The 20,281-nt window shown below is 39.9% G+C and overlaps 1 protein-coding gene across 2 annotated transcripts in view; it reads right to left on the bottom strand.

The window, feature by feature from the left end:
- Window positions 1–19,183, bottom strand: part of TMEM132D (transmembrane protein 132D) — a 264,071-nt gene extending 244,888 nt beyond the window's left edge. For both annotated transcript variants that reach the window (XM_076352935.1, XM_076352936.1), the window contains exon 1: window positions 18,775–19,183. In XM_076352935.1, the coding sequence (XP_076209050.1) occupies window positions 18,775–18,853 (79 nt within the window). In that variant the 5' untranslated portion in view covers window positions 18,854–19,183. The remainder of the gene's footprint in view (window positions 1–18,774) is intronic.
- Window positions 19,184–20,281: the final 1,098 nt, after the last annotated feature.

Genomic DNA, 20,281 nt, shown 5'->3' with positions numbered 1-20,281 from the left:
CATGCTATAATCTATTGTATCCAACCACAAGCAGGTGTTCACATAAATAGTTTAAAGAAGGCTGGGTTTCTTTTTTGTAAGAATAGGATAGTGGATATTGTGGAGAGTAGCTGCAGATGTGGAATGAATTCATTGCTGATTTTTCATCCACCTGCCATTTCTCATTTTATGCATCCACTGTAGCTCTTAGGTCTGCACAGCTCTGAAGTCAGTAGAATCCTACCTCCCTGTACTGATCACAGTATAAATAGTATGGGTGAGGCATCCAGAAGGAACTTTGATATATGAGGCCCCAAAGAAGTTGTGGCTATGGCTATGGATGCAGATGGCTGTCCACAGATACAGTTCCTCTCTAAAATCAACCATAATCATCGTGATATCAAAGAAAACCAAATGTGGTTTTTTAGGGCTAGACCATGCCGATATGGATTCAGAGGAGGAGAAACAATTTCATATGTGATCTCAGACAGGGACTGTACTCAACTCCAGGGGGAAGATAAACTCATTTCTTAGTAAGCGTTTACATGGGAAATAACCATCCAGAAAGAACCACCATGGCACTATTCTCCACCACACCAGATAAGGTGGCCAGACAAGGAGATCCTTTGGTTCTAATGTACCATACAACTACTGTTTTGACCCACTTAAAAGCCTTAAGTCTTCAGCATGTTTGTTTCTTGAGGGTAAAAACAAGAGTGATCACAAAGCTGTTTAGTTTAGATTACTCCTGCAGATGCTACAGCAACAAGACCCCTGATGGAGCTGGAGAAACCACTCTGAGGATCTGTACCTCCCACAGTCTGTTTTCACACCCAAGGGCTGCTCTGAAGGAGGTAGTCCGGCAGGTGCTCCAGCGATATGTTCCAAAGGAGCCCAGGAACCATGCAAAAGTAGACATGATTTCTTCCATAAAATAAAACTGAGGGCCAAGTTATGATTATAATTGTGGCTGTGTAACCCCAAAGATGTTAGTAGGTTGAAATCTGACATAATATAATTAATTGTAATCCCAATAACATTAGAGCTATTTACATGATAGCTGCATCTGGCTAAAAGAGGGACTGGTCTGTATAAAGTCCGATTTTTCAGTGTCACAGAAGGACTCAGATATGAGCTGATTTTGATGCATTAAAAGGTCATCAATACTAGGCACTAAAGATATCCTTAACCTAGCAGAGTAGGACCCTTATCAAGGCAAAACAGGACCTGTTTAACTGGAAACCAGAAAAATTCAAACTAGAAAGCATGTGCTTTTAATTACCAAGGTGATAATCAACAGGAACAAGCTCTGCCTCTTTAAAGGTGACCAAAACAAGAGTAGGTCTGATTTTGTATGCTCCTTTTTAAATGTACAATACCAGACTCAGTACAAAGGTAAAGCAATGAATAAAAACCTAATTACATGTTTGACATTATAAATGGAGAGACTAGATGGCCCTATAGGCCACTCTGTCCATAAAATCAGTAAAGTTATAAATTTGGTTACTATCTTTAAGCCCGTAACTCCGGACAACAGTGTTACATACCTGTATGTATCCAGGGCAAGAAAACAAAACCAGAAACCTAACAAAAACCACACCCAGCTATATTAATATACTGTGAGGAGCCTATGAAGGTGTTATGTTATATTCCAAAAACAGTAGCTAAGTTAATCTCTCTCAGCATTATTTTCTTCTCCCACTTGTTTTCTGCCCCCCCCCAATAAAACAGAGGTCTTTGTCATGGTAACTATGGAGTTACTCAGACAAGCAGCCTCCCAAGGAGAACTGCCTCTGAACAAGATGCCCACTAGATATTCCAAGGAAAGTCATAAGGGAAATAAATATTGAATTATTCTGGTGTTTTAAATCATGTCTCAGTAGCCAATGTCTCTGAAATGGTCTATAATCAGCTCACCTGCCTGCAGCTTGTAACAACATATACAAAAAAAAATAGCAGCCTGTAAATTTCTTAGTAATAGAAAAAAGTTTTTTTCCTAAAAAAAATGTAACAAGAACTTAACTTTAGGAAGCAGATATGGACTGTACTGTGCATACAAGAAACATGAAAGCTTTATTTGGGAATGATAAAAAACTGTCTTGCAAGATAGCAGTCATTTGTGCAATCCTGGGGAAAGGAGAACGCGGTTCAATTCTATGATCAATGAAAGTCTTAAGAACAACCCAATCAATGCGATTCTGCTTGGAAAGGACATCGGGACTTGCCGATGTTCAGTCCCTTCGTGTTGCCTCATAGAAACCAGGAAAAGGGAGGGCTGATTTGGCACAGATGTGGCTTCCTCCCACCCCTCCCCACCCCCCCAAAATTTCTAATCCTCTAATCCAATCTTATCCTTCTAATACTAAACTCCCGCTGCAGACAGGACTTCCACCACATTTCCTAGGATTTTTTTCATAATCTCATCAATATCACTATTAGGAAGTATTTTCTTCCATTTCAGGTTAAGATACTCAATACAACACCTGGTATTTCTCTTGCTTTAAGAACTTTAAAGGGATATAAATGTATTCTGGTGTTTCATTTCAACTTTTTTTTTTCATATCTGAGAAACCTCAAGTGTGGTGGCAAGCTGAGGGGTACAGGATATGAAGGAATCCGTAGCTCTCCACAAGAGTCAGTAAATACAGGCAAAAGGAATATTACTGGAAGCAACTTCTTGCAAATAACAGGGGTAACATGAACTTGTAATATAGGAGATAAAAGAGATATTAACTGAGGCCTCAAAATTTAACTGTTCATGGACATTAATACCTTTCAGACTAACAATTCACTGCTGTTAAGTGGAGAGATTTTTATTAGAAAAATCTGAGCGTTATAAATCATGGCCCTAGCTGGTGGTGCTATAGAGCCATTCCTTCAGACAGACGGCATGGGGAGCTTGAAAAATATCCAGTCTGATGGACAAACTTCTACACGTCTCACATTGGCTGCCTGTACCCTGTTGGTAAGTGCAGTTTTGTAGATGATGCTAGGGAGGCTGGCTCACAGTCTCTGAGCATAGTTCATTAGGTTCCTCACAGACTTGAGAAAACACTGCACTTCATAAAGTTGACAAACTAATGGATAATGCACTCACCCATCTATTCTTTATTGAATTCATGCTGTTAATGCATTGCTCCACCTTTTCCAGAACACAAAAGAGCTTGCAGCATCAACAATGCACTGTGCTGTGGCTTATGACAGGACTGAGCTAACAAACTAAGAAGGTGCAGGTGCTGGAGATGATCAGCTGTGGTGCAAAAGCTAAACAAGTCTTCAGGTATTGTATCCATTCCAAGCACTTACCTAATATTTGGGTACTTTTTGTATATTAATAATACAAGACTTACCTTCCTATGTTAGCCATTATCCTATTATAATTTCTCTTTCAGTTATGAAAAGTCAGTTTCTGCCATCCTGTGTATTTTGTGGGGGTTCCTGTTGAGTAAGACTTTGCAAAGTATGACTGAGGGTGACTGCATCTGTCCTGAAACAGCATTTTATTTTAATGCGATTTTCCTTGTTGTTGAATTCCAGCAGAAGAACTGGACTTGTCACTTAACCAAAGCAGAGCATGAGTGTGTAACTTCATTCACATGACATTTCAAAATCATATAATGGACAATACACATATTTGGCTTTATTTCTACCCACTCCAACTCATTTTTCAAGAATGATGGGAGGAACAAGTCTTGGTTGTACTGAAGTCAGTGACTGAATTTGTAGAGCTAGGATTCTATCTCACATATTGCACTCTGTATAAGAAAACATGAAAATAGCACCTGTCTTCCGAAAGTCATCGGAAGACACCAGGAAAGCCCCCAAAACCTTCAGAGTGTCATCATACATTTTAAGATTACATGAGGCTGTTAGGTTTAGAGGAAATCTTTGGGTGAGGGACTGGAGAAGTGAAAGGGCTTCATAGTAAGAATACTAACTGTTGTAGAAAAGTTCTGTCATCAATTCAAGTCTTTCAGCAAAACTCATATTTGGCTCTAACATCTAAAAATGTGAAAAAATGGGATAACTGTAAAACTAGTTCAAGATAGTTTTAAAGCAATCTTAAGTTCTATATTTTGGACATTAGGATTTTGGAGCGAATTGTGGACTTTAAGGTATTAGTGACTGATCTGATAGTGACTTTGAATTGCAAGACAAAGAAATTCTGCCAGCAGAAGATAACACAGTGAAATTGAATATATACAGTGGAACAGAAATCCTGACTTAAAAACAAAAGTATGCTGCTATTTACAATGAAAACAGTAGTATAATTTCAAATTATTCTGGGGTTTTCATATACTGGCATCCTACTGTACTGCCTGTTTTTGTCTCCTATTTTCAGGCATTTAAAATTTCTATCAGAAGGTGGTTTATATACTGTAACAGCTCACTGCATTTCTTAAAGATCAGCCTGAAGAGACAAATACAGAATAAAATAACAAAAGAGAGGCTGCATTTCTTTCTTAGCTTTAAGTCAAAGAACTGCTTAAATAGAATTGTCTGTTAAGTATGAGATCGCTCCCTTCTCTAAATGAAGCAAATTAAAGCCAAAATTTAAAAGACCTCTTCATCAATTTTTGTTGTAATATTAATAGTTCTTAATACCACAACAGCATCCTTAAACTCCAGCCAAGATTCTGTCCACTGAGCTGGGAGCTGTACTAAAGTTTTCAAAAGAGTCAAGGCCTAGATTTTCTAGTGCTCTGCTCCCTCAATTAGTCTGGGAGGGTTCACAAGCAGTCAACATTCACCACTGCCCTCTGTGACATTCTGGATGGACCTTCAAGAAAGCACATGTCAATGTTGAGACTGACTGAAAATCTCTCCGCTCACTTTGGTGCTTAAATTTAAAACCAAATGCTTCTAAAAATCTAGCCTTCATCTACAGAGCAAAGAAATATAATCTCTAAACAGATGTATTCATGCAATTTTGTTATTTTAAAAGAAAGAAAAATAATCAACCAAGATAAGAACAGTTCATGCCTCACATATTCACCAAATATTATATGCTTTCATGTTTTATTTCATTATGTGGAAACAAAAGAGATTTTAATTAAAAAAAGGCGACTACCATAAGCCAGAATTAGAAAGCAAAAAGCCTTAAGCAGTTCTTTCGAGGACTTCACAATGTCTGACAATTTCAATCTATTAGGTGTCTTTCTGCCCATAGAGATCACGATTAGCCAGTAAACTTGCCCTTTCAATTCACTCAAAGCTGCTACTTCAATCTATTCCATCTGTGCTCTCTGAACCTTTCATTTCCAATAGGTTCAGACTAATTCAGAGCAGCCAGGGAGGCTGACAACATCTACCTTTCTTTCACATCCTCAGGGCTACCTGCTGACATCTTAAAAAGAATTTAGAAATAAATATAATACCACTTCTTTCACACAACAAAATCATTTTATTTGAATTCCATTAAGGAAGCACACAGGTATAATTAGGAATTGGTCCATGACTCAAACAGCCATTTGCCCCCATGCTGGTCTAACCATTCCACTGTAATAAAATAAAACACTCCTGTGAGCTTACAGACTTTGACCTAAAAGCTCGATGCCTTAAGAATCAAGATGGACATCACTTTAAAAAAACTGTAACTCTGACGCAGATTACTAAGCATTTGTAACAGTCCTTGCACCTTGATACACACAAACCAATAGCAGTGGTACTTGTGACAGATTTACAATTCCCAGATGGCATTTGTCTACTAGTATGTACATTCTGGTGGTGGAAGAGAAAATGGGAGTCGGAAACAGGAAGCCTACGCAAGATATGATGAGCCATTAAGACTCACCAATTTAGTCACAGCACTAGTTCATAAGCAAAGAAAAAAAAACAAGTGACTAAGAACTGGGAACTGCCTGGGTGATAGGCAGATGTGAGCGATCTCATACAATAGTAGTCTGTAGTGCTTAGTACAGAACTGAAAGCCAAAGAGAAAATGCTAGGCTGGCCCAGATCCATGATTATGAAAGGGGGATGCTCAGCTTTTTGGAAACAGTTGCAATAGCAGCCATTGGTGATGGCTGAGAATGACCACAGCTATGCGACTGGGGCAAGGAAATAAAATCCAAATTTCTTCCTGGAAACTCCTGTGTCTTACATCTTCATTACCATACTGCAGCCTCTATCATCACTGCTACAGAATTCAGCTACTCAGAATTAGTTTGGCTGGATTACGAATATAAACAAGTTTCCAAAAAATCTTTCAACTCACTCATCAAAATACTCAGCACACAGGTAAGCAGTGTCCACTTCAGGTTGGAATATTATAGCTGAATTCGAAAGTATAAAGTATAGTGACCACCACACTATCAACAACAGTGGGATGCTTTCCCTCCCCTTCAAAAGTTTCAACCAAGCCATGAAAAGGAATATACTGAGGGAGAACTGAGACTGATAGTATTTATTACATAAAATTATCATATCTTTGTCTAACTTTTATGGCTTTACCTTAGTCATCATTAAATATTGCTATTATACTTTTATTTTAAAAGTGTTGCTGTTTTGTAGATGGAATGGGATGTTACTTCGGTAAGGCTTATCAGCTGAAAATGACAATTATAAATATATCAAGTGATCACTGTCACACTTTTTTCCATTTTGACTGGTTTCCACGCCATTCCATAAGCTTGAACAACATCTGATTTCTATAATCATGACTTTTTCTACAAGGGAATGAGAATGAAAAGGCCTGGGAACAGATTACCGGAGGTGTGGTTTGATATTACAAAAAGAAAGCGTAATTGCAGGCTACTGAGGCACACACTCTTCAGCCCTTCTTCATCTCAGATCTGGTGAGCATGTGGCCTCAGAGTGAGGTTTTTCACAGTCCCATATCGGCTGGAAAGCTTTTCTTTTTGATGGGTTAGTTTTCCATCAGATCAGGGAGCTGAACCACCTCAATACACAACTGCGGTATTTGGTGGCTGCAAAAAAAAACCCCTAACCTATATAAATGAGAAAAAAAAAAATATTAGTTTTCAGCTGGATCAGTCAGCTCTCCGCATGGTTCATTACTCAACTGCATAAATGCCAATGCCATGCAAGAAAGAGAGACTGCAGCAACCCCAACTGAGGCTGACTTAGCCTACTGAGGAGCCATGCCATCCATGCTCATTTTCAGATCAGGTTCAGCCTAGTAAAGAATGATTACAAATTTTATTCTGACTGCTTACAGCTTACAGTCTAGATTTAAGTGAACAAATTCAACACCCAAAATACAGGAAAGCACCGCTGTTCAACTACTGTGCTAGCACTATACCTGCAAAATACATTTTTTTGATTTCCAGGAAAGGTCTGTCACAACCATTTTCCAGAGCCAAATTATAAAAATTCGGCACATTTCTCCTGTAAAGCTAGACCTTGACTCCAAAGACTTATTGTTCCTTGCTGTGTTTTCACAGCACTTAGCACAGTTTTCATTGCAATATAAAACACTATGTCATTTCATCATTTCTTTCTCTTAAGTTGCATGGTACCTATAGTACCACATAATACATCATTTCTCCGTTACCAGCACATTTGATGACTACTTGTCCAGGGCAGAAGGCCAGTTCTATTGCAAGAGCTCGGCAATCTACTTCAGTTGAGAAGGAAACAAAAAACTTTTCAGCATCACCTTTTGCCAGCAGGTCAAGGAAGGACACCGAGGGCATTTGCAAAGTGTGAGAGCTTCCATTATGCAAAGGAAAGAATGCTGAGAAAAACTACTGGAAAAAGAGGTGAGAATTAAGAAGCTCGCATGAATTAGAAAATATTTTACTGCAAAACCAAAAGGATTTATTTTCAACCACTGAATATAAAGAAGTAACAGAGCATCAGTTATTTTAGTTTTCTTTTCAGGTGGGTGAAATAAAGTACAAACCATTTCACATTAGATTATTATGAAAGCAAGCAAAAATCTATCTTGGCTGTTTGTGACTTGAATTTATCATAGGCAGAATTAAGATTTATTTATTGCATGAAAAATTATGGTAGTTCAATATTTGTTTTAGTCTGAAACTAAAGTTAAAATTTCTGTTGTCCTCCACCAAGGATGTTCCACTGATTTAAAGATTCCAGAGTGTTTCACTTGTTTCGCTGAACAGAGCAAAGTTGCTTTCCCAGTTTTTCAGTATTAGACTGCATGGTAGATGCCTGATTCCCCATTCCCCTGTATCAGCTAAGTTGTTTAGCCAGAATATATCTGCAAGAAGCACTTACAGTGATTTTGGGAACCACCTCAGAAAAACAGCTCTGACCCCTGGCCGTTTTGTGTAGAAGGGATTGTGTCCACTTAGTTCAAACTGCTTTAACTAATATGAGCGCAGTTTTGCAGTTTGGTAGGATGCTAGGTTTTACAGGATAACATCAAATGTATGTGTAACTTGCCCCTGGGCTATGGCATAGGCATGTGTGAGGGAATCCGAGGACATTAGGCCTCCTGGGACCGTTCTGGTGATGGGCATTGTCTGTGCACATACGATCTGCCTGAAGCAGGCCACAGAGCACAGGAAGCAGATATTCTGATTTTCTTTGTTATGTGGTCTTCACAATCCCATTCTTGGCTATCAGTTCTTACTCTGCAGAGCAGTAGCTCAGAACAGAATACAGAGTTTGATATTTATTTCTTCTTCTTGTCTTGCAACTTTCATAAATTTCTTCTTGCTTGCCCTCAATCTTAATTTTATGGGCACCCAGCCTAGGTTTCCAATTATTTTCTGATAACTCCTACAGGACAGTACTACAAATTCAGTGTCATCTCAAAATCTAAGATTATATAGCCTGTTTTCCTCCATGACTCCTTCTGTTCATCTCGGTGCTAAAGACAAGATTTGGACTTGCAATTGGAAGGAAAACAGTAATGGCACTGACCTATAATTAAGGAAGCAAGAGAACGTGCAAGAACTATGGAGGAATTCACTTACTGAGTGTCTGAGAGAAACATTTATTCAGTCATTGGAGAAGAAAATGAAGAGGTACTGGAAAGCAGCATTTGCAAAGGACCAGTCGGATTTAGACCAGGGTGAATGCAATAGATCAGTTATTCCTAAGACAGATGTCAAAGAAGCATAAAACATAACTGAAACTGCTACAGTAATTCCATAGGCTCCAGATGAAGGAGCTTAAAATATACCCCAAAGACTTGAAGGGGCAGAGAAGGAATGAAATATTTCTAAGATCTGTACCATCTGTCAAAAAAACATTTTTTCATTGTAAGTGGTTTGCTGCATTATTAATACAGATATTCAAAATCTTTTCTTTAATAGTTTAGTAACATGGATTATAACAGAAAGAGATATAAAAACATGTTTATGACATCTTTTTATAAGAAGCTTTTTATCACGTTGCTGTTTGAAAAGGTTTAGATAGCTTATTAACTGTAACATCATGGGATGGGATCTACTTAAGCTCTTAGAATTTTTTAATCACACAGATCCTTTCATTATATCTTTATTTTTTTTCCCTTACCCTACTCTTCTTTTCTATTCTTACAGGCCTCTGAGTTGTTCATGTTGTCCAGTGATCAGGACAATCAGAACGCCACATTCCAATTTCTAACTCAGCCACTAGTAATTAATTATTTTAATGTGGTAAAATGTACATTCTCATCTGAGAAGAGGGACAGATGCTATATAAACAGCAAGCAAAACAGGTCCTGCTCTGAACAACTTGTATTCTGAGTAGACAAGACAGTCTAAAAGGGAAAGGGAAAGCAGAGAAATGAAGTGATTTTCCAAAGGTTACAGAAAGCCAGCGGGTACCCTGACTCCTAAATCACCATCGTGAACCACTACATTCCCCAGCTTTCATAAAGAAGAAAACTCCAACAAGGTGAAATGATTGCATTTCTGTAAAAGGATAATAATACCTGACTAAAAAATGGGACAGGAAATAATGCTTTATAAGGTCATTTAAAAAAATAAACTAGTACAATTAGAAGACCATTCCAAGCTATCAGTCATTTTCATCAAAGAGTATGTAATCCTCAATTTTACTGGAGAAGCCAATGTTCATGGATAGCTTTTCTGAAGAGATTTTATTTTTAAAAATACAGAGCATGCTGTCAGGGCTGTAGTACAGGCTGGCTCAGTGGAAACCCATTAAAACCACTTTACTGGGCAGATGGTGTCAAAGAGTCAGAAGTATATAACAGAATCCTACTGTGCACAAGTGTTCAGTATGCAAGAAATCATCTCTTATCAGACAACTGCTGCAGGGGACACAGTCAACCACAAAGGAGAGAGCAGAGCACAGCTAAAGTCATGATAGCCTTACAACTGTTTGCCCAATAATATGGAAAAGGATATGGAATAAGAGAACCTTAACTCATAAACCCTGAGTAAACAAGGGAAGATCTATGGAGACTATCATATCAAGCTTTAAAAAGCAATACAACGTTTTTATTGTTATTCACTGAAGGTGGAACTACTCTTTGTCATTAAGAGGGATATTACAACTCAGAAAGACTAAAATAAGATTTGAAAAGCATCCACTAAATTTTGGATCCCCATCTTTTCACACCCTGATTTACAGGATTGCTGAGCTGTTGGCAGTTCAGCAGGATTTGTAAGAATGGGTACAAAGAAACTCATTAGAGACATCTGGAAATAGCGGCCTTGCCACTACAGTCTAGAACATGACAAATTTCAATTAGTCATATATCGGATGTGCGCTAGCACACCAACAGATTATGAGACACTCCTTTTGCATATGTTCCTTTTCCATTCTCTTCTACAGAAGGCAGGCCAAGTTTTTCTAGTGTTTTCATATGAGCCCAATTCTGTAGGCGAGCTTAACACCTAACAAAGGAGCTAACTCTGCATTAAATAGATCCTATGATCTGAGTTAAATAGATCCTAAACAGAATAGACACAGTGAAAATTAGTGTAAATGGGGACAGATTAGTGAAAACTCTAAAAGTTTTCATCATATGCTGCTTACAGGGTAACAAAGTGTGGTAATAAACTTACAGAGTGTGCATGCACCTCTTTCCTCCGCTGGGCAGAATCAGGATTGCTCAATTCTGCCCCAAGTCCCATATTGTTGACCACATAATGATATCCTTCTTCAGCTCAAGACGTACAGGCTCGTGAACCTGAGCAAACTAGATCCTCTTTTTATTTCTGAAAACGTGCTAAAGATGACAGAAGGGTAACTGCTGATACATGGTGGTTTTACGCATTTATTACACAGGGAAGTTTTGTCAGAGCTGAATAGTTCCTTCAACAGTAGCTCAAAACACAACCCACTGAAACAACAACAAGGCCTCCTCATACCAGGAAAACCTGACAATACATCCTATCTTGCTAAGAGCAATGTAGGAAGTTAAATGTAGGGATTTGCCATGCATAGACAAGAAAACTAACTACCCAATGTGTACTACCAAATTAAAATTAACCAAGCAAGACTGATTACGTTAAGACAGAGATGCAAAACTCTGAAGGATAAATACGGATATTTCAACTGTAGGCATGTACAAGTCACCACTATTTTCTTTTCTTGAAGACAAATGGAACGAGTCACCATGGCTCAGTAGAAAATGGAAGATACGATAATGTGCTAATCCGAGATTTTTGATAAGTGAGTGGATTGAAGACTAGGTGGTATTGTTTCCTTTCTTGTATTATGGACTGGATTAATATTCAGAGACACTACTAGCTAGTTATCTCTGCCAACTTTGGATTCCTCCTCTTGTACAATGAATTTACATAACGTATACTGAAGACATAAAATGTACACTTTTAAAAATATAAGTAAAAAGCAAGTCAGTGATGTTGAGGGCCAATAAAATTCAAGGTTCTGAGATCATTTAGCATTAGATGACACTAAACTTTCTGACTTGGAGGATTTTTTTAGCATGCAAGATGTGCAGCCTCATCTGTGCGAATATCTGGACATCCGCCTTGTTCCTCAGCAAGAGGTTTGCAGACTGCCTACTCAACAGTCTGCCTACCTCGAAAGCAAATAGATCAAAAGGCATACTGTAGAGCATCCTGGTTCAGCTAGAGAGAACACTTCTTCCATTGCTCCTTAGCCTATCTTGTAAAGTTGTGTACACCAACAATAAAGAGTGTGTTGACATCTTTCCACAGTTCTGCTTGGCACGTTCATTATTATTACCCCTGCTACTTTTTTCTACATAACTAGCTAACTCATTTATTTTGCTCTTTTTATAGGTTCTATGTTATTCAGTGTCCTTCCCCCTTCTCATGTTTTATGGTCTACATGGTCATTTTTACATGTGGTTTTATTTTGCTTGCTCTAGCTGCAAAACTGCAAACTAATGAGGCCCATTGCGTTCCACCAAGGAGACGAGCTATTAAGATTAAAATACGCCATTAGCAGAAAAGCATATGAGTATAAAATGGTATCGAATAAATTAAGGCTGGAAAATGGTTACTAACCATTCCCACAGCAAATTTCTGGAACACCTTATCCAAACCATCGTACACAGCATTGTGACAAAAGTCTTCATTTACAAATAAAAACCCAAATAACTAAACAAACCAAATCAATTCAAAGTAACTTTAAAAACAGAACTAGATCGGCCTGTGAGAAGGTGAAGTGACTATAGGAGGAGGGAAGAGGCCTTCTATTTTGTAAATTTGGGGAAATGTGGCATCAGCATAGATGCATCCACTACCAACCATTTCTACATGGTCTGTACAAGAAACAAAAATGTGTGCATTTTGCTGAGCAACTTCCAGGGAGACAATCATCTGCAACACAGAAAACTCCCTCCAGAACCTTTCTGGAAACCTTAATTTAAAAAAACCAAGACTGAGGGTGTAAGAACAAACAAACACCCTCTGTGAGTACAGCGGAAGCCTTTTAGGAAGTTAATTGACCCTACAGTGCAGATGTCCTTAAGTGACTGGCAGACTACTCCTACGTTGCTTCACTGAACCACTACTCAATGTTAAGTGAACGTATGCTGTAATGGATTAGAAACGCTCACACCATCAGTGATTGTGTCTGAAGTACTGAGGCAATACCAAACAGTTCGGAGAAATACTTTAAATTACTACAGTTAGTCTCACTACAGTGGTTTTTCTCAACCCTTTTAAGGACAAGAGTCATCTAACTTTTGAAAGAAATCCAGACCATCTTACACAGTATTGTCACAAAGGTCTTTGTTTACAACCAAACACAAATTGGGATGTACTCTGAAAGCATCCTTGTTACTTCTATTTCCTCCCCTTCTTTTTTTCTAGCTTGCATGCATAAGGTTTCTGGCACTGGTTTCACAACGCTGCTCAGATGTTCTATGAATCACCGCTGGTGTGTGGGCCACAGGCTGAAAAATACCACTCCAGAAAACTCTGTCTACACTCTGAATTAAAGCCTACTAAAAGCAATGAAACCCCATATACTGACTGTAATGGGCTCTGGATCACACCCACTGTGGATCAATAGATGGATATAATATCTTACATCGCAGTGCTGGAAGTTATATCATCCTCTAGGTCAAGTTTAAGTCACACTACTAAAGTAGAAAGTGGAAGCTTGCATAGATACTACATAGGCTGTACCTCTTTGGAGGATAAAGACTTTCAATCCATTAGCTCTGTGGGGCCATCAGACTGACACCTTACACTGGAATTAAGTCTATTCAATAAAAGAAGAAATCAAGGACGTGAAGAAGCCGATCCTCATTCTACAGTTAATTTCCCCCCCATGGAGGAGGGTGAAGTAGCCTACAATCCTCAAATATGTACTTTAAATCCACTCATAATAATTAGTGTTATCTAAATGTCTCTGAACTATTTAAAATCCACTTCATTTTGAACCGCCATTAATAATGCAGCAGGCAATATTACAAAGACTGGTGAAAATCAAATAATTTAATGTAACACTTTATAAACCAAACCTGCGATGAATCTCAGCTTCCTCTTCAGCTTCTCTGCAATCAATCTGTCTGGAGTCATGTTTATGTATCCTAGGATCCGTGATAGACTGCCACTAGACTTGGCATCCACAACAACCTCAGGAGGTTGATTTAATGCGAATGCAGCATGAAAAATCAGATTATCTTTTGAGTCTCTCTTTTATTAAATAAAACTGATCTTTATTGAATAAAGCTGCTTTTATTAATATCTAAAACATTGGTTGGTGTCACAGAGCCTGCCAGTCCTGTGGAACTAATAAAAGAAAAGACAGAAGTAAAGAATGAGAACATTACAGGGAAATATTAGAAACCAAATCACATTAAGCCAGTATTGCAGCTGACAAATAAAACATGGGCCTAACTGTAGAATTTTTTAGTTTAGTCTGAATTTATTATTTTTACTGAAAGAAGAGAAATCAGAATGGGGCTTCTCCCGGAAGTACACTGTGGCAAGCAACACAATAAGAGCAAAAAAAGTGCAACTTGGTTTCCCCTTCCCCTATATAATGTCTCAAATGACTGTAAGTTCAATGCAGCTGGGACAAAGCACAAAAACTTTGTCTTTATGGGAACAGCTTGAACCTTAAGCTAGAAAGGGTTTCCTTTGTCTTTTGGGTTTTTAAGAAAACTTTTTGGGTTTCTGCACATCGGCAAAGCTTACAAGAAAAGCTCCTACCGACTACACCTGTACTTTATGCTCATCTAAGTAGCGGTCATCTGAAATCAGCATGCAGTAAATTTTCTATATATATCAATTGCACAGCTAGAGCAACAGATGCCTACGATGAATCTGTCTACAAGTAATATCAGCACTGTTACTTTGAGAAAAAGAACGTGTCCCTCATCACCACGATCAAAATCTGTCCACATGAACTGAAATTCAACCCTGAACTCCTGTCTAGTCACCATCAAGAAGGAAGGGGAAAAAAAAGACTATATATCTTAAATCAAATAAAATAATCTTCAATTTTAATCCCATATACAGCACTATTTTCCATTACTAATATACTACCAGCGTTCCAGAGTAATGAACTCCAAAGTAAGTAGTGCTGAAACACAGGTTGTTGCATTCCTCAGCTTTTCATTTTCCAGGTTTCTACTTATATTAAATCCACAGTGCACTTCAATGTCAGTGGAAGATCTGCACATAAAGACCTTCAGAAATGGCCCACAGCCTTCTGGAAGATGGAACCTCACTAACAAGCTCAGCCATGTAGTTCTTTGTACACCACTACCCCCGCTGAAGCCAGCAGATGCACAAGTGAGATTAAAGTGAAGGAAAGTGGCTTCCTATACAACTGCAGTTCACAAAGATATAATCCACTGAAATCATCAGTGAAGGATTTCAGCAATGTGGACAGAATGACATATTCTGATACTAAGTATCGTGGTGGAATCAGTAAAATTCCGTAGAGAAAGACAAAGACAGAGTTTGTCCATAATGAGACAAAAAAATCTACAGCATAAGATCCAATGGAAATCAAGAGGGTTCAAAGAATACTGTAACATGGATAGTTCCAAAGGAAACAGAGGCAATTTAAATCCAAATATCCAGATACTTCTCTCCTATAATGTAACCAAAACTAAATGTTTGGGGGGTTGGCTTCTGGGAGATTTCCCACACACGCACTTTCCTATAATAGGTGATTGGCATCACTGCAAATGTACTATCCGCATCTCTAGCCCATGGGGAACACTCCTAGGGGTATACAAGGTAATCCTGCCTAATACAGTTGCCAAGCCTCCACATTTATAAAAACTGAGAGAAAAAGAAAATCAAAACAGCAGCTATGTGGCCTGAGATCTCATTAGAAAGCAACTTGAGGGAAGATTTCAGCCCAGAATGACAGAGAAGAACACGGAATGGTCAGCAGAACGCAGGCAGGAAAAGTCACTAAAATATTCACTTGTTTTGCTACTGTCAACTTAGACCTGAAATTTGAGATTAATTAAATCAGTTTATCTGACAACAAACATTCATAATGTAAAAGGCTCCTCAATCTTAAGTCTCACAATACACATCCTAAAATTTTTAGCATCTTACAGGAGATGCTCCGTTCATTATAGACTTAGGCCAAGCATGGAACCTGGTGTTCAAGTAAAGTATTAAAGTTTTTATTCTACTCCGATGAAGCTAATGAGAGGTTTTTCCCTTAACCAAAGGAACAAAATGCCCACATTATTGTGCCTGTTGTATTCGTCTGGGTTTTCATTAACGTCAACTGGGCTTGGTTATTTTTTAATTGAAGATTTCTGAAGAATTTTTTTTTATAGTTGATACCAAATAGCAAAATGCCCAACTGACTGAGGGTAAGCATTGGCTCCCCAGGACTGACTCAAGAAAACTCCTAGTTGAAGACAAAGCTGTGAAATGCAACTTCCCCCATAACTACAGTTACATAGCCTTATAATCTCTGTCCTTTGTCTATATATATGTATATGTACACACATAGAGAGAGAGACTGACAATATATTAAAATACATGGATTATATCATCAGTGACAAATTGTTCTGATATGAACATGAAGTTCATTATTGAAAACAACATTTCGTTTCTCAGGCTGGAGCTATTTTCTGCTTTTATACAAGATAAAAGCAAAGCAAAACCGCAATAGTATTCTCAAGTCTTCAACATTATTACCCAAAAGATTTGGAAACTGTGCAGTAAAAAGGTGCGTTGCCATGGTTCTGAGTAATCAGCAACAGACCTATACACAATAGACAGCTGATTGCCATTGCATGTTAAAAGATTTTTTATCTCTTCAGGAAAACTTTGTCATCATGTCATAAATGAGAGGGTTTTTCTATTAGCAACAGAAAGGCATCAAAGAAACATGCCCTGTAGTAGTAATCAAGACTGATTATTTTTTTTGGTTTTCATCTTCTTGCAGGGTGGGGAGGAATCAACCTTTTACATTATCAAGTTTATACTGTAAATCTCTGGAACACTCTGGTCTTTTCAGAGTGTACTAAGGCATAGTAGTACAGATGGAGTCTGTAACCAAGTATGGAAACAGACAATTACATTAAAGATAGCTATCTGTATTACTAAACAGCTGAGAGTCCCAGCAATCATGCAGTAGTATATTGGATATATGAAGTGCAAAATAAATAGCACAGACAATACCAATAATTCTAATGGGATCTTGTGTATCTGGTTTCAAGACATATCAGATTTAATGAGACTTCACAATCACAATACATAGAAAAAATCTCACTCGTCAGTTTTTATAGCATTTTTTTCCACCTAAAAGACCTCCTTTCCAAGTCCAATTTTCTGCCTATGTTTATCTTTCAACGGAGATGTAAGTAACATTTAAGAATAAAATCATATATGAATGTTATAATTGCTGAGCTGGCAATAAAACAAACACTGTACTCTGTAGGACTGAAATGCCACTTATACTCCAATCTTGGAATAAGCTGCAATCTCAGTCAAACACTATGTTAATGCAGTGTTCAGGCTGCAAACTGAAACACACCAAAAAATAGGAGATGAAAAAGTTAATATTCTTACTGCATTGTTAGCTTATCCAAAGTACTGATATTGCTTGTAATAAAATACATAATTTACAACCTAGCTGGGAAATCAGGAGCTACTGGTGTGCAATGCGAATGAAGCAATCTTTTGAAAAGACTCAGACTTCCAATCCCTGCTGCTAATGCATTTCCAATTGCAACTTTAAAACTGTACTTATGTAGGCACTGCATTTAGGTAACATTTGAGGAGACTTATAATTTTGTTCCTTTCTTTCATAACCTGTTCTAAGGAAAAAAGGAGGAGAAATGAATTTGATACAGGCAACCACCACAGAAATACTTAGCTGCGTATTTTGCCTTCTGTCAGTAAGTTCAGTTCTGGATACAAAGTAATTAGTAAAAATAACTCCCTTAGAAAAAGAAAAGTGCTGATATCTGGAAGTGCAAAGAGGTGTTAAGAATAACTAATACCTTTTTTAAATAGTGATGTTTATAAGCTGAACTCTTTATCAGTATGTTTGCAAAAACATAGATTAAATGCATAGGCTATTATTCCTCTCTGAAGGCTAACCACGTGTGAACTTTGGTTTTGTTTTCCTGCCAAAACATAGCTGTGGATGCACAATGTCTTCTCAGTAGAAATGTGTATTTCTCCTAATTTACATTCCTCAGGAATGCTCAGGATCATCTAAATTAAGTACTGCAAAAACGCATTCACCTTTTGGCTGAGGCCATCGATGCAAACTTTAAGTTCAAAGGAGGATTTAAATGCACACAAAAATGTGTGCATTGTCTATATGCTCGTTTTCCGATTCTTACTGTAAACACACTCGAGGGCAACAAGAAGATACCACTGAGCCGTCTGAAGTCATGCTGTCAGGACATTCAAACTCTATTCAACATGCAGAATATCAGACACCTGGTTCAGGCTCTCATCACAGCTTTTAAACATTCCAGCAAGCACATATTTCTCTGGTCCAGTAAAACATTGCTAGCCAGTCTGAGATACAGGATTTTTTAGTTTGAAAAATTACATAGAAGATAACGGTGGGGCAGCTAACTCCAATAGCCTGTACCCCTGAAGATTTCAAATTTCCAGATAATAAACCTTTTGCGATCCAAAGCTGGTTGGATACCAGCTCAGCTCATCACCAGCATCATGATCATCACTACATGATCAGAAGTATAATAGGCAGGTAATAAATGCCTCAGTAAATGGGTAGACTGTTTGTCACAGTTGACCAAGAAAAAATCCTGCCACTCGGGATTTCCCATCACGATATCTTTGGTTTTGACTAGCACATGACTCCCCCCAAGTCTTTCAGTCGTGAATTGTGGGTATCAACATTCAAGGCATTACAGAGAGAGGGGACAGAGGCTGCATATGCAAAATAAACAAGAAACAAGGTGCAGTGAAACAGACAGAAGAGATTGAGCCTTACCTTTGGAAAAAACTGCTGCCAGGCTCAAGAGGAGAGGTGACAACAGATGCCCCATATTGCTAATCCCAGAAGTGCACATCCTAGGGTTTGTGGAGAAGTTAGGGCTCAGTTTCACGCACTTTGTAGTCAAAATAAAAATCGGTCAACTGGAGAGGCTGCATTTTCAGAAAAGGTCATCTGGAGAGCGCAAAAGGCATTTCCTTCGGAGAGAGGACTTACTTCTTTAGCTTTAACCCTCCCCTTTCCTCTCTCCTTTCTTCAAAACAGATGATGCTGTGAAAGAAAAACCCTCTCCTCTCAAGAAATAAATAGGAAACAGTTCTGGTTAAAATCTCAGTCCCGAGCCTCAGTTGGCTGAGGCAGGCAAGCAGCCCCCTACCCCAGAACACCCCCGAGCCGGCAGGGTCAGGCGCGCTGGGCAGGGGCTGTGGGGCTCCGCGCCGCGCCGCGCACCCCCGCCTCCGCGGGCAGAGACCCGCCTGCCCGCTCCTGCCCGCGGCCGGGCTGCGCTTCACAAAGCCGGGGCCCGCATCCCGGTAGAAAAGCACGTCCGCTCCCCGGGCGTCACCAAAGTTTTCCTTTAGGTGATGCTGATCAGCCCAGAAATCATCCAGACACGGAGGCAGGGTTTTTGTTGTTGCGCTCTCGCTCTTTTTTTTTTTTTTTTTTTTTTTTTTTTTTAAGTTCTCGATTTCCTCATTGACTTGTTTGACTTTCTGCAAGAGAGGGAGGGGGCGAGCGCGGCTCCCTCCAGAAGGTCATTGCCACAGATGTGCTTACTGCCCTCGGGGCCGGCGGGCGCAGCGGCCGCAGCCGGCGGGGACCTGCCGCCTCAGTGGACGCTGCTCGGCTTGAGCCCGTACCGGGGCGCCGGCCCCGGCCCGCCCGCCCGCCCGCCTCCTCCGGCCCCGGCCCATCCTACGCGTGCCGCGGTTGCTGTTTACAGAGAGACAGAGATTTAAGCCGGGAGGTGTCGCGAAAAATAACAAAAAGAGGAGGGAAACAAATAAATAAATAAGGACACGACCCAAGCCCCGCCTCGCACCAGGCAGCCCGGCAGCCCCAATCCCCGGGCAGCGGGGCGCGGAGCGGGGCGGAGCGGGGCGGAGCTGCCTGGCCCGGCCCGGCCGCTGCTGGGCGCGGAGGCGGCGCGGGGGAGGCGAGCACCGCAGCTCCCAGGGGCTGGTGCCCGGCGGTGGCTCACCCTCGGCAGGGGAGGGGAGAGGTGGCTCCGTGGGTACGGGCAGAGAGACGCATCCCTGGCAGCGCCGGTCTTGGGGGGCCGCAGCTGCTCCGTGCCGGCCTGTGACAGCCAGCCCCCCCCCCCAACCCCTGCTTACAGGAACGACCCCGCGCAGCGGATAGACAATCCCCCTGTGCTGCGCCGGGGAGGCTCCCAAAGGCAGCGGCCCCGGCGCCGAGGGGAGAGCGGCAGAGGCTCCCAAAGCCAGCGGCCCCGGCGCCGAGGGGAGAGCGGCAGAGGCTCCCAAAGCCAGCGGCCCCGGCG

Source organism: Aptenodytes patagonicus, chromosome 15 (genome assembly GCF_965638725.1).
Source record: "Aptenodytes patagonicus chromosome 15, bAptPat1.pri.cur, whole genome shotgun sequence".
NCBI classification, from domain to species: domain Eukaryota; kingdom Metazoa; phylum Chordata; class Aves; order Sphenisciformes; family Spheniscidae; genus Aptenodytes; species Aptenodytes patagonicus.
Note: the sequence above shows the minus strand (reverse complement) of the source record. Positions and strands in the feature narration are given on the sequence as shown.